The 23,687-nt window shown below is 33.5% G+C and overlaps 3 protein-coding genes and 1 pseudogene across 3 annotated transcripts; 3 read left to right on the top strand and 1 right to left on the bottom strand.

The window, feature by feature from the left end:
- LOC107614850 (F-box/kelch-repeat protein At3g23880-like) lies at positions 2,439–3,773 on the top strand. The gene has a single exon (XM_016316977.1). The coding sequence runs from the start codon at positions 2,439–2,441 to the stop codon at positions 3,771–3,773; it is 1,335 nt and encodes a 444-aa protein (XP_016172463.1).
- On the top strand, positions 13,461–14,955 carry LOC107614849 (F-box/kelch-repeat protein At3g23880-like; the record flags this gene model as incomplete). The annotated part of the gene is made up of 1 exon (XM_021110732.1): positions 13,461–14,955. A coding segment is annotated over one exon (1,290 nt), but the record flags the coding sequence as incomplete, so codon positions are not given.
- LOC107614848 lies at positions 17,925–18,416 on the bottom strand. Its single transcript, XM_016316975.1, has one exon. It carries the CDS (start codon positions 18,414–18,416, stop codon positions 17,925–17,927), a length of 492 nt encoding a protein of 163 aa, XP_016172461.1.
- LOC107614846 lies at positions 19,229–21,892 on the top strand (annotated as a pseudogene).

A 23,687-nucleotide genomic window follows, 5' to 3' on the forward strand; every position in this document is an offset into this window, starting at 1 on the left:
ATAATTAACAGTATAATAATTATTAACAATATATATAAACTATTTTTTTTTTTATAAAAATGCAAATATACCTTAAGTTAAGCTCCCTTATTCCAACGTATTACATTTCGCATATTGAGGAGGAATTAAAAAATTAGCAGATCATGGGTACTTAGCATTTATTCGGTAACACAATGACGATTGACGTATCAGGGTGCATCTGCGATACTTGTTAATCGAGACAAGGATACTGAACATCTAAAATATGCGTAAGCGCTGAATCAGATCTCAATATCTGGGATTAGGACCGAAAGTGAGTCAAGTCAATTTATAAATCAGCTCGAGTTTGGCTCGTTAATAACTCGATAAGATTTGTGAGCTGGTGAGTTAAGTTTGAGTTTGAAATTGAGCTCATAAATTAAATGAGCCGTGTTTAAACTTGGATAAACTCAACTCATTAGCTCATGAACTGGCTTGATTATATATATATATATAATTATTAATACACATATCCTATATGCATTTAGTCTATACTTTTAATAATATATATACATATGAAATGGTAATATATAATTATATAAATTAATGATCTTAATTATTTAAAATTTTATATTTATTTATTACATATAATTTTGATGTAGGACATAAATAAAAAAATTATATTTATTGATAAACAATATATAAAATTGTTCTTTTCAAATATTTTTTAAAACATATAAGTTATAATTTATTGATATAAAATTATAAATTATGTATTTATATTTCTATTATTTGAGCTGGGGGTGTGCATGGCCCGACCCGACCCGAAGATTCGGCCCGACCCCTAACACTTTAGGGACTAATTTGGTGTGATTTTACCGAGTTTAGGGCCGGGTAAGGGTCTTAAAAATAGACCCAGTCATTATTTTGGGTCGGGTCCGGGCCATGGCTCGGGTCACCCGAACTCGGCCCGGTGGTCTGGTCATCATACACAATTAATATTTTGTGTTATTAGTGATGGATGATGGCTATTCTTATGTGGAATTTAAGTATTATAAACCTTAATATTTTGTGTTATTAGTTATTATAAGACTATAAGTTAATATTTTATATTTAAAATGCATAAGATTTTAGACTAATGCATAATATTATGTTATTTGTATTGATTTAAATATTTGGTGTTATTAGATAATATTAGTATTGATTATGGTTATGCTTTAATTTTAGAGAAGAGTTGGTTTTTGTTATATTTTTCTAAGTGAATTTTACGATGTCAAATAATGATTGGAGTCTTGAAAATTTGAATATTTTTACATGCTAACTTATAAGAAGATATCAAGGTAATGTAATGTTAATAGTTCGGTTTTCACCCGATTTTTACCCGGTATAATAGATAGATTATAATTATTAGATGTATTTTGAAATGTATGAATGACACATATACTATCATATGGTATATGATTTTGTTGCACATAAAAAAAAATTTCATGGCTGAAAACTACATTTAAATAAAACTGTGAAAATTGGCCTAGCTAATTTTATTATTTTGTTCGAAATCTTGAATTAAGTATTTAATTGCTATATATAAACTTGAACAACTATTTGGAGTAAAATTGAAATCATCTTTCATCATCTGTGTAAAAATAACAATAGCAACTCTTTTTTTTTTTTTAATAAATTTCAGAAAAATCAAACAAGGCAAAGAAAGAGAGAGGAGCATCAACTATATGCAACTACATGGAACCTCTGTTTTGATTCGTTTGATTTAATTTCTATGACTGGATAGTCATTTAAAAATTATATTTTAATTATTTTGTTAATATTTTTATTTTTATTATTAAAATTTAACAAATACACTAAATAAATAAAAAACAAATCTTTCTTTATTGAAAAAATATTTTTTTTATATACATAACAATTTGATCAAGTTAATATTGTCTATATTTAATTCAAAGATAAAATCTTTGATGACCACTTGACTATAATAAAATCAGACGGTTAAGTAAGAAATAAATTAACAACAAAACAAAAAATAAATGGTTTAAAATTCTTTTTTGGAAAGAAAAAAGATAAATAGTAAAATAATTTTTAAGTTAAATCCAGTTGACCAGTTTAAATATATTAGGATTTAGGAGAAAAGTAGATGGAGAAGCGAGAGACACGAAACACGATAACTGGTTATCGGATATATTCATAGATCTGAACCTCCAAATTTTCATCCAAGAAGTTGCAGCAGCCCCTTTCCCCCTTCCCTCGTCATCTTCCTCCTTTGTCGTCTCCATCCGAAGCTCCCAGCTGACCGCCGTCTTCCTCCTCTTCTGTCTCACCTTCACGCCAACCTTTTGCTTCCTCTGTCTTCTGCCCCTCCTGGTCTCTTACTCCGCCATCGTCTTCCTGTAGGTAAACCCGCTGTTTACCCTTTTTTTTTCAATTTTAACTGAAAACGTTGAGGCCTCTGTTTTTCTTCTCATAGAATTTCAATGTATGTTTTATCTTGTACATTAAATAGCGATGCCGCTGAGAGTAGAATTGATGATGATACTGTTGCGAGGAAGGGGAGGGTTGTCACAACCACCGAGGGGTGGCTGGAACTGCTCCGCTGTACCACCACAAAACCACCGCCTATCCTTCTGGAGGAGCTCATAGAGGAAATCCTGCTGAGGATTCCGGCAAGTTCTCTTGTTCGATTAAGGAACAGCGTCTGCAGTTCATGGAGAACCCTAATTTCCAGTTCCCAATTTGCCAAGGACCACCTTCGACGTTCAATGGCGGTGGATCCAGCCTTGACCCACCCGTGTATTGCCTATTATAGCTCATGCTACTTATACCCCACAATCGGAACTTTCTCCGTCCGATCTGTGTTCGAGAACCCTCCCCATGAACCCACTAAAGTAGTTGCCTATGAGGGACGATGCTACCGTAGCATCATTGGCTCTTGTCATGGATTGCTGTGCTTGCACAATGAAGAGCTTGAGGATCGTGCCTTGCTGTGGAACCCCTGCACCGGATTCACATCTCCGCCGCTTGAAATTGGTGGTATCTTCCACTATTGTGGATTTGGTTATGATCATGTGAACGACAAGTATAAGCTTTTTGGGATTGTGAATAACAAATCAGATGAATCTGTCACCAGAATTTTCACATTCGGCCCAAAATCTAAATGGAGAACAATTCAGGATTTCCCATATAGACTACGTGACTCCGATAGCAAGGATTCTGTGGTGGGTTTGGTAGGGCTTTTTGTAAGTGGCACTGGCACTCTTAATTGGCTTGTTCGCAGCCGTCTTAGTAGTTCTGTGGCAGTTCTTTCCGTTGACTTGGTGAAAGAGACTTATAGTCAGTTTTCCGCTCCCAGTAGGGATTCAGATGATAAGGAGTTTGTGTTTCCACGATTGGGTATCTTGAGGGGTTGTCTTGCTGTTTGTTATGAGACTAAGAAAACTTATTGGACTCTCTGGTTGATGAAGGAGTATGGAGTTCCTCAATCTTGGAGTAAGTTGGCAATAATCCCCCACCACCCGCTACTCGTTAATCCTGTTTCATGTTATGTGTTATGGCCTATTTGCATGTTGGAAAATGATGTTCTACTGGCGAAATCTCCTAGTTGCAAGTTAGTTTTATGTAACTTAAATGATGGGAGCATAGATTTTCCTAATATTGACAGCTCCAGTGATGGCATGACCAAATACCGTCCTTTGTCTCGGGATTCATACTCAAGGATCTTTCACTTCTATCATGAAAGCTTACTTTCACCCTCGCACCTTGGTCTTCCAAGTTGCTCATCTGAAATACGGTTATTTAAGCCAAGCCTATAATCTCTTAAGGATAGTTTGCATTTTGGCTACCTTTTGGGGAAGAATATCCTACGCTGTCCCTTGAATCCATGTCTTTATTATCATTAATGTGGTGCCTTGTTTTTGGTTTTTTTTTTAAGGCCAATGCTAGCATGAAGAAGTGATTTTTTTTCCTCAGGAAAGGAAATTGCGTGCTGTAGCCCATTGTGTGACACATGGGTTTGCGTGACTACACGCGCAGACAGTGTCTGCTAGCGGTGACTGACTAGGCAGGGTTTTGTCTAGAGTGAGGTAATTAGGAGAGTTTAATTATTGGTTAATGAAGGTGTGTTAGTTATTGAGCTTTTTGGCATTTTGTTGGTGAAATTTTTGTTTTGATTGGGCTTTTTGTTGGGTTATAGAGTGAGGAACGAATATTGTAATGTTTTTTTGTTTGTATGGTATATCTGATCTGTTAAAATTTTTGTGCATGAAGAGGATTTTTTAGGACACGTGATGAGTAAAAAAACCGAAAACAAAATAAATGAACATATATATGGAAACACTTTTTTAATAAAATGATATTTGGTTTTATTTATAGAAAGAGAATTATATAATTCAAAAATGAAATGTGTGAAGCAAAATTAAACTAAAAATTATTTCGAATTAAAATTAACATATGGAAAAAGTTTTCTTTTTTTTATTTTGAAAGTTGAATAATTTTAATTAGTAAATAAGTTCAACTAAATTAATCTAATAATTTATGAGAAACCTAAAAAAAATAATAATTAAATTTAGTAATAAAAATAATTTATTCACATTATAATTAATTTAGTAATAATCCTTATAGACCCTAAAATCAAAGCTTTCATCGCTCCAACCCATCGTCTGGCAGGAAAGCCATCTAGAAGAGAACACATTTGCCTTACAATGGAAGGTACGTAGCTAGATTGGAGGGAATCAATGTTTCTCAGTGAATAATGATGCAAGGTATATCTGATTGGAGCTTCATCAATTTTGAGTGTGACAAAAACGAGATTGAGATGGTCCTGTCCTGACAGACAGCGGACCCTTTACGGTTAACGCTAATCATATATATATATATATATATTAGGAATGCAACATCTACAAAAATCTACTATTCTAACTGCCTCAAAGAGGTCAACTTCGGAAACTGCTTTTCTGACTGATCCCTCCATTCCCGGAAGGAAGGACGGGACCTCCCTTTCGGGTTGATTGGCCTCAACTAGCTGCCCATGGGTGAAAAAAGCCATTAGGGCGGTTGTTTTGATTGTCTTAGATGCCCCAATAACGTACTTGAAATACGTGAATAGTTTTGATCACAGGTAGCGAAACCAAGAAAGAAAGGATTCGCGAGTGGTATGTAGAGGTGAAAATCCATATATTTTAATATTCAAAATTAATTTTTGGAGATTTTTAATGATCCTTCTTTTGTAAGTGAATTAGAAAGTATTTTTGATAGTTATAATAAGAATTTTAGCTATTTAAAAAATGTCTGTAAGATATATGATAATCATTAGATGTATTGGTTTAATGAACACCTACGTACATCTTAATTGAAAGAATTATTTTTTTAAATCAATGTCATATTTTTTTAACTATTTACAATCTTAAATCTTGTCAATTTTTAAATTTTGACCTTAAACACTAAACTATGAATCTCACTGTCAAACTTAAATCCTAAAGTATAAATTCTAAACTCTCTCTTAACAGTAATTTCTCTAAATCTTGAATCCTAAATCCTAAACATTGAATCAGTTTCATTAAACTCTTAAGTTTAAATATAAAATCCTTAACCTTTTAACCTAAAATCGAAACCCTAACACCATAAATGGTAAATCATAATCTAATAAAGTCTAAACTCGATATATACGATAATCTATAAATTGTAAATTCTGAATTCTAGTTCTGAAATTCTAAATTATTTACAATATTCCTAACCCTTAACCTAAAATCATATACAACAACGTCACACGCCTCAGCCAGATAGCTCATCGACATCGCTTCAGCAGCTGATGAAGAATAACTTCATCACCGCCGTAGCATTGCCCTACTCGAAACTATATAATCATAAACACTTATGGACCCGCCAAAATTATGGAAATGATAGTGACTCTGATCAAAATTCTAAGTAGTGATAATATATTTATTACACAGGAACAGTTTAAAGAAGTTGTGTTCATGTGAAATTAACAGTTAAGAACTATTAAACGATAACTTAGTCAAACTTATCGAATCTTCTAACGATTTTCAAGTTGCAGCTTTACATAGAAACAACGATACATGAAAGTTTTGAACTTTTCTTTCATTGTGATATCAATACTGTTAGAGACAAATTGTGATATCAATACTTTTGAGAGTTGCTAGAAGTGAATTTTGAGTTTTGCGCAGCTGTGCAGAGAGTTTGGCAGCATGTCAAGTAATTCTTCAGGTGATGACGTATTGAGACTTGGTCGGAAGAATGCCCGCAGTGGACCTCCGAGCGACTCTTCCGAAGAAGACAAGGGGTTCTATCCGGAATCCCCCGTCAACAAAGACGCTGAGGAGGAAGCTGAGGAGGAGGAAGCTGAGGAGGGAGCTGAGGAGCGAGCTGAGGAGCAAGATAAGGAAGAGGAGCCGGATCCCCAACTTTCGGACATGCTAATGTCCGACTCCTTCTTTCTTGTCCTAGCTAAGAGGTATTAATAGTTGATTGTTGGTTCTGATTTTATATCGGTTTTACTTTTAAGCTGGTAATGATATTTTATTTTTCAGGAGGATTCCCACTTTGGCTAATTATGATGTTTTGATTAAGAACACCAAGAAATTAGTAGATGTTCCCTTTTTTGGAGTAAAGGTCAGTGATTTCCCAGCCATCAAAAAAATCACTGATGATTACCTGCTTCCTCTTCCATGCACATTGCTCTTAAGAGGATCGCGTTTTGTTGAATGTTATCATTATGATAATACTTCTGCAGCAGACATTGCCAGATGGACCAACAGAAAAATTGAGGCAGCACACAGAGAGGCTGCAAACAGTGATTAGGTTGGATATCACAAGACAAAAGGAGAGTTCTTCAATGGGGAATGTATTTTGTGGACAAGTGTTATATTTGAGTATTACTGGATTTGATGTACATATTGGATATTAGACAGGAATTTGAATTTTAAATTCAAAATCATTCATTCTCTCTTATCCTCGTATATATATATATATATGGTCTGTCTATATCTATATCTATATCTATAGTATCTTAAAACCCAGCATTTGAATGTTGATGTGGCGTTCTATCCTTTATTTCTGTATTTTTTATTCATTGCTTCTCAACACTTTTCTTCTGATATTTTCAATTTCTTCATATGTGTTCTGCCCCTCTTTTCAAATCAGGTGTTGTTGAAAAAAGGTATTTTGACTTGAATTCTGTTCTGATCTTATTGTTGCAAGGGGATTTGTTTTGCTGCCTTGCTTTCATATGCTTTGGGTTGTTTTCATTAGGTGTTTTTACTTTTTGAAGGCTCTACTACTTTAATGTTATATGCTGTTATCACAGTATTATGTTGTTGTTATTGGTGATTACATGTGATGTCGAATGCTTTCTTTGTATCGTGCAGGAAGGTTGGGGTGTTGTCCCAAAGGTTGCACCATAAGGTTGCTGTTTTGAAATTGAAAAAAAGGGGTATTAACTGGCTTAGTTAAATTGTAATCTGTGTTGCTGTTGGGTTTGGTGATTGATGGAGCTTGGTATGAAGAAGTTTCTTCATTCACTCTCTCTCTCTCTCTGGGTTAATTGTTTATTATTCACAATTGTTTATTGTTCTGACTTCTGAGTTTCATGGTTGCAAACTTGCAATTGCAAGAAATAGCCATGTTATTGAGATCTTACAAGGCACTAGATTTATCTTAATTGTGCCATGCATTATATTCAATAATTGTTTGCTTGCAATATATTTCCTAAGTCGACTCACGAAATATTTGCATCAAAGCTTTATCAGGAAAAGGGTAGTCTTCAACTATCTTTTTAACAAATAATTATAACTTCTTGATTTAGTTTGTAGTATTCTTCAATTTCGTCTCAAAATATAATTCACCAATCAGTTTTGCTTCTCTATTGGATAAGTATTGTTAAGTAGCAAGTCTGAGGGATACTTAGTCTTACATCGGATGAAATAATGTATAAGAGTTTATGGGATGAGATATTCATGTATTTAGTGCCTTAAGATTTTTAAGTTGGTGTGGTACATTATCTCACTTGGTTCCTAAACAACTATACAAGTGACTAACTATTTTTATTTTAATATGAGTGCTAAAATATCACTATTTTTATTGTAATATGAGTGCTAAAATATCACTCTTTTATGTATTTTTATTTTTTTTATACAAATAATAAATGTACTGTTTTGCTTCTCTCATATAATCTCTGTCATGAGATGGATATATTTTTTTAATTTGCTTTAATTTAAACCTTTCCCTGTGGACATAGGAAAACGACTTGGTGACATTGATTATTGGAGTAAACTCTGTTCTTGATATACTTTTGCTGTAACGGAGATATTTGGTCCTTAGAGCTTGGAATTCTTAGTGATGGGCAATCTCTCCTTTATACCTTGAATTTTTTATTCAACCCTTTATTTCAATGTTCAATTTTCCTTCGTAAGCATTTTGTCTTTATTTTCAAATTTTCAAATCATGGGTTATTGAACAATTATACATTGACTTCAATTTTTTTTTTTGGTGACTATACATTGACTTCAATTACTAATAATTGTTAAATTTTATTTTATTATTATATCAGTGCAAATGTTGTTGCTAACAAAATGGCAAATGTAAATTATATTCGGTGCTTGTAATATTAATTTTTTTAATTTGTTATTTTATTTATTGGTGTATTCATTGTTGATTTACTACTCTATGTATTCTTGATTGTTTTATTTAATACTGGTAATATTTTATTATTGTGTTTTTGTATAACAACTATTATGAATTTCAGTTAATTTTTGCTAATTTCATTTTACGTTGTCTTACTTAAATTTCTCCAGTCTTTTGGTTTTGTATTTTGCTCGTTATTTTGCATTTTTTTTTATCGATAATCATCTCTTTTTCATATATTGTTTCTTGTAGTTTTGTATTATTTTATAGTTGATAATTTAAATTATTTTTTTCCTTTTTGTTTCTTAGTATTTGCAAGTTATTTCGGCATTATATGTTTTTTTCCCTAAAATCACGTTATTTTTTCTATCATAATTTTCCCCCTATTTTTTAGCTTGTGATATTGTTCGATGTTCTTTTGTGTATTACTTTTTATAACATGACTTCATCTATTTTGATTCATATTTAAATTTTGTCAATACTTTTGACCATTTTTTTCTTTATCTAAAATTCTAAATACTTAATTTTTTGTTGTTCTATTTTTTTCTATTTGTCCTGTTATTTTGTTCTTACTGGGTTTTTTTCTTTTACGAATTTTTCTTATAAGTTAATTTGATGAAGCTCTATTTATTTGCTGAGAATTTAAAGAGTTGGATGCTATCATTCCTACTGTCGGTAATTCGTTGTACGTTATAGGGCATGGGACATGGTTTAGACTTTGAAAATTCCAGTGCATTAAATTTTAGCAGTTGTTAACCCTTCTTTGTATTCCTTTGAGTTTTGATACAATTTTAATAAATTTGTGTATTTGTGCAGAATTTATTTATCGTTTACGTCTTTATATTGGTTTTTTTATTTTTTTAACCTTTTTAAAATTCTTGGCCGTAGTTAATTTTTAGGTAATTTTTATTTTGGTTTTATTTGTTAATTCTTAATTTTTTTTCTTTTTTTTTTGCTATATTCGTTTTCTGTAACATTCAATTTGATCAAGTTAATATAGTCTATATTTAGTTCAAAGATTTTATCTTTGATGAACACTTTACTATATTAAAGTCAGAATATAATTGTAATAAGATATCAGGAGAGGAGTAGATGGACAAGCGAGAGATAAGATAATTGGTTAACATCAGATAGATTCATAGATGTGAACCTCCAAATTATTATCAAAATTTTTTTACCATTTTTTACTTTTTAAGGCCCTCTAAACATCTCATATTTAGTCCAATTTTTAAGGCAGCTCCTTTTTACTTTTTCTTTCTGTTTTGCTTGTTTTTTTTTTTGTCAATACTTCATTATGAGCTTGAAGAATAATCATAATGTCCTCATTATCGTCATATAAAATAGCTCTTGATTCGATCGCCAGATCCCAAACAATCATATTTTCAGTCATATCTTTATCCAAACTTCCTCTGTGCTCATCTTGATTAGTTTCACCGTCTACATCCTGCTCTGAGTTCCCCGAATCTTCCAAGTTTCTTACAACTCTTTCCTCCTCTAATCCAATTTTTTTCACCACTATATTCTCATCATCTAAATCTGAATCTTGCACTACATCACCCGTCATCAGACATATGCCAACATGCTACTTACCACTCTTGTCCAAACTAGCGTGGATCTCATTAACTACACCTGGTGGAATGTTTTACTCCGCTGTGCTGTTCGAACAATTCTTAGCACCTTCATTGATCTCCTTTCCGGCTTGATTCTGCCCGTCGGGTGCATCAGGGACTTCACGCTCCTCCCTACATTCCACGCCATTAAACTTAGTGCGGACATTATCACCTCCGCCACCAACAGCGGACTTCCACGCTGCTCTCAGATCCGCCTCGTTAGCGTTATTCACCGTGGCATCAACCCCTTCGCGATCTTCATGACCAGTAAGGAGGCTCTTTTAAATCGCACAATGACGTACTCTCTGTCGCATCACACAGCCACTTCGCCGCCACATCCCACTAACATATTGGGCCTTTTATGCTTCAACCCAGCTCCAACTGAACTTTTGTTCAATGCCAAATCAACCCCTTCTTTTCGTTTATCTCCATATTCCCAAGTCTCTGTTCTTTCAGAAATTGCTTCGTTACTTATTGTTTGAGATCTTATAGATTCCGCACTCACTATAACTGACGGATACACCCAAAGATTATCCGTTCGCGTTTTCATAAAATCTTCGTGCCATTCATCTAAATCCTCAACGGAAATTACCTTTCTATCCTTGTCAATTTGTCATGCTCTGCCTCCCGTAGCCCGTGTGGCATTATTATCACCGCATCCCATCCCAACTCAAACGGTTCTCTCTGAGCTTCTAGTTCTTCACTTCCATGGTGTTCTAAGACAACTCTCCCTTTTTCGTTCACTTCAATATCCTTTTCTTTAATTTTTTTCCTGTTTTCCATTAGAATACTCCTTGAAATCTTCATCTTGCGTAGTGATTTTTTTCAGACATCAATCCTCCTCCTATACTTAGCCTCACCTACAAAGATTTCTTTCCTCCTTAATCGCATTCCATTCATTTTCTTAATGGTCTTTAATGCCCCTCCTTTTGTAGTAGGGAACGGATCCTCTCCAGTGGAGGAAAAAATTGACACTGTCCAGTGGAAGATCCCAACCTTTAATAAAATCAACGGTCCTAATTATAACTATAATTATGACTATTATTTTTCCAAATTTTGCAAACCCTTCTTCTCTTCGATTTCACTTTTCACGAGTCTATTCTCTTCTCGCAGTAACAACACCAACAAAAAACTCTCTTCTCAAATTTTTTAAACTCTTCTTCTTATCTTCACTCCACAGTCCACTCGTCCTATTTTCTTCCCCAGCAGTAACAACAAGAAGAAGAACCTTCATTCCTCGTCTTCTTTCTCCTGCTTCAACAGCTTTGTGAGTACAATTTAAGGTTTGAATACCTTTTCACGTTTTTCTTTCTCTTTGTCAATCACTAAATCCCTAAATTAATAATTTTTATTGATAATAATTGGTTTGAATTTGTGTGGTTGGTCATTTGAGATATAAATGGTCTTATTACCGATGTAGATGACAAGATGAAAAAAATTAGTTTTCTTTTTCTTTGAATTGCAATAGTTTGTGTTTGCTATTCTACACAATTTTACTCAATTCGTTTGATTTTTTTTATTTGTGTTTCCTTTTAAAAATGTTGTCTTTTTTTTTTCAAACAAAATTATTTTTAATATTCTGTTTTTTGAATTAGGCATTTGGTGTTACTTTAAAATAAGTAAATGAGAGCAATGAAGTACTGAATGATATGTGTTGTAAGTTCTGCAGAACATAAACAATTTTATTGTTCCTACAATCATCTTATGGTTTAAGAATTTAATTTATAAAAAATTTGAGGACTTTACTTATCTGTAATGTTGGCCATTCAAGTAGTCTGTTTTCATTATTTAGACCTTAATCATATTTAGTGGTGATGATTGAATTTGATTATATTATTTTGTCATGCAAAATACCCACTGCTTTTAATTGGTATTGAATTTGTAATTTTCAAATTCTGCAGATTCTCAATTTTGTAGATTATTGTCAGAACAAATGAGGTAGCGATAAGCGAATGCTTTTGTGAAGAGTTCTACCAAGACATTATAACATTTAATTGTCCGACTCTTATACAAATTCTGATGTTGAAGATGAGAAGTATGGAAAGAAAATATATGTTCAAAATTGTAATAGGATATTGAGTACGAATTGATTTGGAGATAAATTTATTGTGCATGAATTTATTGTTTAAAGTAATTGTATATGTTCTGTAAATTGAGATATGGTATTATAAACATGCGAATTGAAATAGACGAAAAAGATTATATATAAGTTCTAATCAATCGAAATAGTAAAATTACAATATAAAATTTTAAGAAATATATCCCAAAAAACAAATTATAAATGATAGGTTCTTCTTCTCTTTTACACTATTCTGTTTTGTGGGATCTATTACAACCCTATTTCAATAATTCAGTCAAATATCTTCCAAGATCAATAGTAATCCAAACATATTTGGCATATTTGGCATCAAAAAGCTCTGTTAGTATGCATCCAAGATTCTACAAAAAAAAAAAAAAATATAAAATTGTTATTAAGTGAAAGAAGTAAATAAAGTATTACTATACTAATTTGTTTACAATAATCTAAGTAATTATTTATGGAGATATTTTATAATTAAAAATTACCTTAAATTTTATAAACTTTCTTGATTGTTCACAAATGTATTTGGTTGAAGAAATACATCCAACGGTTCCTATTGGATATAGATAATCATAATAATGTTAAACACCAATAAAAAAAATTTATCATGTTAAACAATATATAAATATCATTTTACAAATAGTTAAGAAAACTTATCATTAATAGCCTATTAAAACCATGATCATCTAATTGAGATATTGAACCATTAAGCTTATTAACCTGTATAACATGAGAAAGAAAACAATTTATAAGAATTAATATAATCTAAAATAAATATAAAAAAACATAGAAATTTAAAGTACTCAACATTGTACTCATACCACCTACTCTATTTTACTGCTTAATTTATAATTCTACCTTGTCTTGTTGTTGTTGTGAAGTGTTGCTAATTTGACTCTTCTTATTTTTAGGTTGTTTTTCAACCCAACTTTTTGGACGCCTTCTAAAATTTATAAATCATTTATCTGAACCTCCAAAATTTTATCAAAGAAGTTGCAGCAGCCCCGTGCGGCCGTGCTTCCTTCCCTCGTCATCTTTCTCGTTTGTCCTCCGCCGACCACCGTTTTTCTCGTCTCCATCCGAAGCTCCCACGCCGATTATTCGTTTCCTCTGTCTTCGGGTCCTCCTGGTCTCTTACTCCGCCATCGTCTTCCTGTAGGTAAGCCTCTGTTTTACTTGATACTGTCGCGAGGAAGGGGAAGGTTGTCACAACCACCGAGGGGTGGCCGGAACTGCTCCGCTGTACCACCACAAAACCACCGCCTATCCTTCCGGACGAGCTCATAGAGGAAATCCTGCTGAGGATTCCGGCAAGTTCTCTTGTTCGATTAAGGAACAGCGTCTGCAGTTCATGGAGAACCCTAATTTCTAGTTCCCGATTTGCCAAGGACCACCTTCGACGTTCAATGGCGGTGGATCCAGCCTTGACCCACCCGCGTATGGCCTATTATAGCTCAGGCTACCCATACCCCACAATCGGAACTTTCTCCGTCCGATCTGTGTTCGAGAACCCTCCCCGTGAACCGACTAAAGTAGTTCCCTACGAGGGACGACGCTGGCGTAGCATCATTGGCTCTTGTAATGGATTGCTGTGCTTGCGCGATGGAGGGCTTGAGGATCGTGCCTTGCTGTGGAACCCCTGCACTGGATTCACATCTCGGCCGCTTAAAATTAGTGGTCTCCTCAACTGTTTTTATGGATTCGGTTATGATCATGTGAACGACGAGTATAAGCTTTTCGGGACTGTGATTAAGAATACAGGTGAATCTGTCACCAGAATTTTCACATTCGGCCCAAAATCTAAACGGAGAACGATTCAGGATTTCCCATATAATAGACTACCCGATAAAAGGGTTTCTGTGGGGGTTTCGGTAGGGCTTTTTGTAAGTGGCACTGGCACTCTTAATTGGCTTCTTCGCGGCAGTCGTAGTAGTTTTGTGGCAGTTCTTTCCCTTGACTTGGTGAAAGAGACTTATAGTCAGTTTTCCGCTCCCAAAAGGAAGTCAGGTGATGCGTTCTCTGTGTTTCCCCATTTGAGTATCTTGAGGGGTTGTCTTGCTGTTTGTTATGAGACTAAGAAAACTCATTGGACTATCTGGTTGATGAAGGAGTATGGAGTTCCTCAATCTTGGACTAAATTGCCAATAATCCCCCACCACCCGCTACTCGTTAATCCTCGTACAATGCCTGAATTACGGCCTTTGTACATGTTGGAAAATAATGTTCTACTGGCGAAATCTCCTAGTTGCAAGTTAGTTTTATGTAACTTAAATGATGGCAGCATAAATTTTCCTAATATTGACAGCTCCAGTGATGGCATGAACAAACAGGGTCCTTTGTCTCGGCCTCGGGGTCCATACTTAAGGATCTTTCACATCTATCATGAAAGCTTAGTTTCACCCTCGCACTTTGGTCTTCCAAATTGCTCATCTGAAATGCGGTTGTTTAAGCCAGCCCTATAATCTCTTCAAGATAGTTTGCATTTTGGCTACCTTTTGGGGAAGAATATCCTACAGTCTCTTGAATCCATAACTTTATTATCATTAATGTGGTGCCTTGTTTTTGGTTTTTTTTTAATAGACCGTGTCTTCGATTTAATGTTTTTTAATTAGGTTCCTTATGAATCTAACTGACCGATATAATGAATACCAATTGTCTTTTGCTTTAGTTAGAGTATGTATTTTTCATGAAATGCTATATAATAATTGTTTACTTTTATACAGGTTTGATTTTACAAAACTCCGAGTGCAATTTCCGCAAAGGTTCAGATGCAAGTGCTATTTAACACCATATTTGACATGGGAATATGTCAACTGTATTGAGATTAGTTTATCAAATGAACCATTCTTTATAATTAATTCGAATATAAGAACGATTCAATCAATAATAATAATCTTATATGTCAATTTTGGCCTTCTTAAAATGGTAAAAACAAAATTATGTATGTGAATTATCAATTTGGTTCTTTTTTCTGACTATTTTTTTGGATGATGCGATTCTTCACAAAAAAATTGTTTCACTTTAATTTTTACTTCTTTGTGTGTTTTTTTGTTAAATTTAAATGAAAAATGCTGACTGGTAACATAATGTCGTTGGACAGGAGTTTAATTGTGTCTTAATTTAATTTTTCATATTTCATAAACTGGCAAATAATTTTAGATTTGATTTAATTTTTTGTTAAAACATTTGAAAAATTATTGAGAAGGCAACAAAATTGAGGGAGGGAAAATTCTATTTCTAGAATTTTTTTCAATTTGTTTTTGAAATCTTTGTCCATTCAAGTAAACGACACATTAGTATAAAATTATTAATTTAAAAGATGAAAAGATTTTGTTTTTCTTTTTATACTTGCATAAAAACTTATCAAAATTTGTTTATTTCTACTTTTTAGAATTCTTTTTTTAGTATGTTTTTAACTTTTTATATTTGATACATTTTAATTTTATCAAGGTCAAAATATCATTTCTCTTGTTTAAAAGTTATTAGATCAAAAGTTAATTATTTTTAGGGGAATTCACCTAAATAAATTGTTTCACCTTTAAAATTACATAAATACATTGTTTCTAAAACGAAGACACAAATGCATTGTTTGATTTGTTTCACATATCTATGGAAATCGCTATTGGTAGTAGCGATTTACACAAACACAGAATCCGCTGCTGCTGCCAGTATCTCTTTTAAAATTTATAAATAATAAAATAATTTATTTTTAGCCAAAAGTTCACTAAATCATATATTTTTCTCTTTAAAAATCACTTCATTCTCTTTTATTTATATTAATCATACAAAGGAGATTCGGAGAGTTTAGAACATGGGTTGTGTTCTTTGCTGCTAATTTGCATTTGAGGTTCTACCTAAATGAATTTATATAAACATTCCCGGGAATTTATATAGTGCCCGGTCACACTTACGTCGTAGGGTCAACAGAGTATCGAGTTTTCAACCTGGTACACGTGGTGGCAAGCCACGGCACTTGATCGAGGGAATCTCGTATCTCAGATTATTCAAATTCATAAGCCATATAAATAATTCAATTATAATTCATCAACATCCACATCATTCTCAATCGCATCTCATTTATCATTATACGTCAATCCTATTCAATCCTTATCCTTCATTATCACACCTTCCATTCCGTCCATCAATAGTTCCAATTCAAAACATAATTCATTCTTTTCTAAATGAATCAAACTTAAAACATGTTCATTTTCTTAATAATTCTAAATCAAACCATATAACCTTTGAATCTAAATCTTTTTAAATAATCATATAAACAAAATCTCTAATTTTTATAAAATTTGGGACAGCATCTCCTCTAAAACTCAGACTTTGCTACATTTTTCGGGTCAAAACCTGCTTTCTTTTCAATTCAACATACCCTTCCTCATCATCATAACAGTCACCACAATAAATCTACCCTAGATCAACAATTATACTCATACAATATTCAAATCCAACAACCAAAATTCAACTAAGGATCATAGTTCACTAATCCTAGGCTTCTAACACAAAATACCTCATTATCACAACAACCTCCACAATCGTTATACCTCAAATCAATAATTCACCAAATCATTAGTTAATCAACAAGCACCAAACTAACCATGTTCATCAACAATAACATTCAACCATAATTCTCTCCAAATTAACATAACAATATTCACCATCCAAAATTAATAACTAATTATCCAATAAACTTCAACCAAACATATTCATCGACAAATTACTAAACATTAAACATACACCTGCATTCCAACTTATCCTATGGCCATCTAGCCTAAGTTTTCACAGAACATTATATATTAAATGCAAGAAACCTAAACCATACCTTGGCCGATTTTCACGTAACGACCAAAGCTATTTATTCAAAACCAAGTCAGCCCCTCAAAACTCAACTAATCCGCTTCCTCCAAGTTCCAGTATTCACAATTTCAAGCTCCAATTATTTATTCACAACCTAATATACATTCATAACACATATATATCCAATTTAATACTCAAAGCTCAAATTTAATAAATTAAAATAAAATTATTGTATCTTCACCTTACCCAAGCTTCACATAAGCAATAGTAAATATTTTCCTAAAGCTAATTGGATCCTAAAACATCAGAAATCAAAGAAATTCAACATTCTCATTAAAAATTTGAAAATTGGGGGAAAAGAGGGCTGAGAGTGATTAAACAAGTTACCAATAAAATTGTTCCGGTAGAAATGTAGACTCGACGCAGTGAACGCGTGGCCGCAAACGGTGCGGCGATTGGAGCTCGGACGGAGAAGTTACGGGGATCGGAAACCACCGTAAGGGTTTCGGAAGCTTTCTAAGCGTTTCACGCTGCTGCAGCCAAATGAGGGAGAGAAAGGAGTTTGGCTTCATTTAATGAGTTGGTCCAGTTGGACCGACGGTCCAGTTTGAGTTCGGTTCAACTAGTTCGGCTCGTTCGGTCCAATTTTGGACCGTTTTCTTCGAAATTAGTGTCAAAATTCTCGTTTCGACGAGCTCTATCCTAATTTGATATAATTTTCACATTTCTAATCTTTCTTATTAAAAACTAATTTATTGACTAATTATCTACTAATTTAACCGGGGTTTACATCCTACCCACCTAATAAAGAATTTTGCCCTCAAAATTTAAATTCAGTTACCTGAAAAGAGATGTGGATAGTCCTTTCGCATATCTGATTCGAGTTCCCAAGTATGTTTCTCGATACCGGCTCGACTCCAAGCTACTTTTACTAATGATACTTTCCTTCCATGTAATCGTTTAACACTGGTGTCATCAATTCTTACCGGAATTACTGAAAGTGTTAGATCTTCTCTTATTTGGATTGGTTCTGGTTCTAGAATATGACTTGCATCAGGAGTATACTTCCGAAGCTGTGACACATGAAACACATCATGCAACTTCGAAAGATATGGCGGTAAGGCAATTTTATAAGCTACCGGCCCAATTCTCTTCAAGATCTCAAATGGTCCAATATAACGGGAATTCAATTTCTTAGTCTTAATAGCTCTTTCCACTCCAGTAGTTGGTGTAACTTTCAGATAGACATGCTCTCCTTCTTCTAACTCCAAAGGCTTTCGCCTCTGATCAGCATAACTCTTTTGGCGGCTTTGGGCTATAAGCATTCGGTTACGAATCTTCTTTATCTGTTCAGTGGTTTCAGCTATCATCTCAGGCCCTAATAAACTTCTTTCTCCGGTTTTATGCCAACATAGTGGAGACTGACATTTTCTGCCATACATAGCCTCATATGGAGCCATTCCAATGCTCGCATGATAGCTATTATTATAAGCAAACTCTACTAATGGCATATACCGATCCCAACTTACCGGCTGGTCCAAAACACAGGCCCTTAGCATATCTTCCAAGGTCTGAATAGTTCTCTCTGACTGACCATCTGTTTGAGGGTGATACGCAGTACTCAAGCTTAACTGAGTCCGAAATGCACGCTAAAAAGCTCTCCAGAATCTTGATGTGAAGCGAGGATCCCTGTTAGATATAATGGTAGAAGGCACGCCATGCAACCTGACAATTTCTTTAATATACATTCGAGCTAATTCTTCCATTGTACAACTTATTCGGATAGGAAGAAAGTGAGCTGATTTAAAATCTTTGTCATTCAAGTAAACGACACATTAGTATAAAATTATTAATTTAAAAGATGAAAAGATTTTGTTTTTCTTTGTATACTTGCATAAAAACTTATCAAAATTTGTTTATTTCTACTTTTTAGAATTATTTTTTGAGTATGTTTTTATATTTGATACATTTTAATTTTATCAAGGTCAAAATATTATTTCTCTTGTTTAAAAGTTATTAGATCAAAAGTTAATTATTTTTAGGTCAAAATAGTCATTTATCCTGTCCAACAAAATAAACCATGAAAAGTGTTGTATTTATAATTCTATATTCAAAGAAGATATGTTCCGCAAAGACATTGAGGATCTTAAAAAGCACTACCGGGTGTACTCCCTTGCTTTCTTAATGTGCTTAAATTGTTTAACTTTGATTGCTGCTTTTCCCGGTTTTCTTAAGGTGCAGCATCTTAACTGGTGCCTTTGCAGTATGAATAATTTGCTTATTGTTTTATCTAGGCAAGTGAAAGACGGTGCGAGAAACTGATTATGTAAGTTCCAGAATCCACAAGGGAACTTTTGAGGCAAATCGAAGCCATGCAGGTAAATGAACAGTTACATATGTGATTCAAGATTTCTTTTTCTTCATTTGCATGCAATCTGCATTTGGCTAGAATTCACCCAGATAACAAGAAGTAAACTCCAGAAAGGCAGAAACTTGGGCTGCTTTTGAAAGAAATCTCAGTTCTAGACTTGAGGTCCTTAAAATACTTTCTGAGTTTAAATGTGCAATTATCCCCTTTGATATTATTATTGTTTATTACTTTATCTTTTCCTATTTACTCCACAGGAAGCAGAAGCTAAAGCCGCTGAGGAACGTGAGGGTGAATGAACGCTTATCTCAAACCTTGTCCCGAATCAATGTTCTTGATGCTCAGTTTGTCCCATTTATTGAGTGAAATTATGTCTATAATGGTAATCTTACATAACTGTGACTTACTTTTGCAATGAACTACAGATTTCATGTCTTAGAGCCGAACAGACTCAGTTAAGTAGGACACTTGCTTCAAAGGAGGATGCCGACACTCAAGAAGGTCGTGTAAGAATGCTTGAGCAAGTGATCAGGGAACTCAGGAAGAAACACAAGAAAGAGTTACAGGATGCATTGGTGGAAAGAGAATATCTGCAGCAGGAGATAGAGAAAGAAAAGGCAGCTCGGTTGGATCTGGATAGGACTTCTCGTCTTCATTCTGCTCAATTATCCGATCAAAGAATGACAAACAAAGCAAAATTCTGCCTTTGAGAATGGTTTGTTCACTCTACCCTTGTTTACATTGCTGGTCTGTGGTGTTTTTCTATGATACACTTTATTATGTATGCAACCTGTCTTGGAAAGTCTCTAGGTCAAGCTCGCTGGCAAGCATGGGAGAAAGCTACTTTCTGAAGCATGGGAGAATGGGAGTTTCTCCGAGAGGAGAAACTCTGGAGAGGGCATGAGTCCTTACTATATGAGGAGCATGACACCCAGTGCTTTTGAGTCAGCACTTCGTCAGAAAGAGAACGAACTTGCTTCATACATGTCATGATTGGTACTATTCATTGCCTTTGTTCCTTGAATTAATATTTGAAACTAAAGCTTCCACTCCACTTTATTTTCCCTTTTTGTCGCGAACATGTCATAATGCCTATTCTAGATTAAGCTGTTAAATCCAACAAGTAATCCTGATGGCATTTTTTCAATCTAAAAACTTTCAGGCATCAATGGAATCTATTCGTGATTCTCTGTCTGAGGAATTGGTCAAAATGACGGAACAGGTGGGTTTGGTTTGAGCTTATTTTTTAGAATCTACTGGTACTGAGCTTATTTTTTAGAATTTACTGGTACTGTTGTTGTTAAGCATGATTTGTGCACACTCGCTGCAGTGTGAAAAGTTGCGCGCAGAGGCATCCATGTTACCTAGTGTAAAAGCAGAGCTAGATGCACTGAGGAGGAGGCACTCTGCTGCGTTGAAGTTGATGGGCGAATGTGATGAAGAGGTACTTTTTAGCTACGGCTTTTGCTTTTCGTTGAAACAAAATTGTTAGACAAATTTCCGCTTTTGCTTTTTAACTATGGCCAATGTTATGGTTGTATAGCAACTTCTCTATTTTTCCTTTTAAATCCTCTTCTGTTTAAAGGGAGTGTGTCACATGAAATCTGGACCGTATAACTATAACCATGCACTGATGGTCAAGATTGGATACAACAATTGGTGACCACTTTGTTCTCACTGATTTACACAACAGAACTAGGAAAAGTAATTAACATGCGCCCTGAAGGAAGATGATGCAAATGAAAAAAAAATTATAAGAAAAAAAAGAAAAGGAAGAGAGGTTTCATACTTAGTTTTCTGTATCTTAGCTGTTGTATCTGCTTGTATTTTGACAAAGAAAAGAATTACAACTTTTTATCTAAAAAGTTGAATGTATGTAGCTGGAGGAACTTCGGGCCGATATTGTGGACTTGAAGGAAATGTATAGAGAACAAGTCAACTTACTTGTTCTTAAGGTATATAACATTCATCAGAAATGTAACTGAAATCCTCGTTTAACGCTTCATTGATTAAATAAGTGTAATAGATGTTGTAAAATACTCCTTCCATTTATATTGATGGTTGTTCTGACTTTTTTAGTACATTCATATATTGATACACTTGATACAATATATCTAGATTGGTAGATTTATGAATGTAACAGAAAAGTCAAAATGAATCTTAGTAGGGAATGGATGGAGTATTTTAGTACAAAATATCACTTCTTTTATTGTGCCATTTTGGAATTCTTACTTTTGTTATTCATGTTTACAGATTCAAAGGATGAGTTCATAAATAGTGGCTAACTGAGCTGTAAGAAAGCTTAGTATCTAGTAGAACTTGTGATCTGAATTGCACAGTTATAGTAAATTGAAGATTAATGCATGCTCTATATCTTGATTCTCTCTTGGCAATAGTTATTCAAAGTCACCCTTGTCAAAAGTGTAACTTGTATTCTTTTTTTCTTTTTTTCTGCCAAAGACAGGAGACTCGAATCCGCGACCTCTTAATTGAGTATGGAGAGACTATGCTATTTGAGCTATATCTCATTGGCGTGTAACTTGTATTCTTACAAGAAAAGAAATGGGGAATAAAAATAAATGTAATTTTGTATTTTTTTTTATTTACAGAATTTTGTATAGCTAATCTATTACCAAATTTAAACATGTATCTTCTGGTTGAGATAAATAGATAATTACTATTTTTTGGTGGGAATTGTGTGATTGGAAAATTTTGGATATGATTATACAAGTACATATGCAATCCTTTTGAATATTTGATGATATTATATTATTTTTCACTTGTGCCTGATAGATTATAACTTAACTGATATATCTAAAGTTATGTTTGTTGGGATTTATCTTTTTATTAAGATTTATTTTCTTACAATAATCAAAAGATACAGATTTTTTTTTTCCGGTTATATATTAGTTTATCTTTCACAACTTTACAATAATAAATTTTAAGACACTATAGTCAATCTTTAACTATGCTGCACACAGTACCCATTTCATGCAACAGAATGAAGATGCATGTGCAAATGTAAGCAAGCACATGCAAATCTCGGCCAAATTTTCATCCCTCTGCCTCTTAGAATTAGATACCATATAATACCTCAAGTGTTGCACAAGAATATAACAGTAAAGAAGAATCGGTGTTAAATTTGATTAAAAGAGAAGAAGAATGGTTTATTAATTCTGAAATGTAGATATACGTCACAATTCCCTGCCTTTGAGTTCAGGGAGAATAAACTCCACCCTTAACAGACTTAATCCTTTTCTCTCCTCCTCCCACTATCCCTCCTCCCACTATATTCTCTTGGTGTTCTAATTAACTCTCCATCCCACTTCTATTGTGCACCTACACTCACTTCCCCATTTGATAGTCTCTGGCCCAATATGGAGCCTTTTTCACCCTCCTATTTCTAATTGGATTTGCTGCTTCTCGCCCCACTTCAGCAGGTACATCAGCTGGGTTTTCAATTGGGCCTTCCATTGAGTTGATTTGCTGATCCGACTCAGAGTTCATGTTCTCATCATCAAGTGCTGCCACACGTCTAAATAATATACATCATGTTGGACCACACAGATATATATACAAAGCTAATATTGGGTAGATTTATTACATTTAACATTAACTATTGGAGAATGAATTTAAAAACAATTATTTTAATTGAACTACACATAGTAATAAACTAATAATTACTCATTTAAATGAAACTAATTCTTCATTTTTGCATTGTACAACTTTTTTTAGAAGATTCAAATTCCTAAATACCAATAAATCAATCTAAAACCCATATATATGATTATCAGATAGCGATATAGCCAGCGAGTGGCATCACACCTTAGACAATGATATAAATAGAAACAAACCTAAAATATCAAAATAAATAAATAAACATATGAATATAATATAGGTATATAACGTCCGTTAAGTATATAACGTCCCATAAGTATATAAATCATCGACATTTTATATTTATTTGAGTGAGACTTGCACTATGCTTGAAAAAGTAAATTAATTATACTATATAATTATTTTAATAAGTGTTATATTATTTAGAGATTGATATTGATATATATAAATTAATATTAAATTTAAATTAGTTATATTAAAAATATTTTATAGAATATTTATTTGATAATTTGTATATAATTTCATATAATTATTCAACTAAAATATAATATAAATTAAAATATAGTTTATTATTTAAAAATTTGAATTCATTTATTTTTAAAAAAGGTAT

Source organism: Arachis ipaensis, chromosome B09 (assembly GCF_000816755.2).
Source record: "Arachis ipaensis cultivar K30076 chromosome B09, Araip1.1, whole genome shotgun sequence".
NCBI lineage: Eukaryota > Viridiplantae > Streptophyta > Magnoliopsida > Fabales > Fabaceae > Arachis > Arachis ipaensis.

Bases quoted from the DNA above. Each gene is read 5' to 3' on its own strand.
- LOC107614850 (XM_016316977.1), top strand. From the start codon at position 2,439: ATGTATGTTTTATCTTGTACATTAAATAGCGATGCCGCTGAGAGTAGA.
- LOC107614848 (XM_016316975.1), bottom strand. From the start codon at position 18,416: ATGCTTATAGCCCAAAGCCGCCAAAAGAGTTATGCTGATCAGAGGCGA.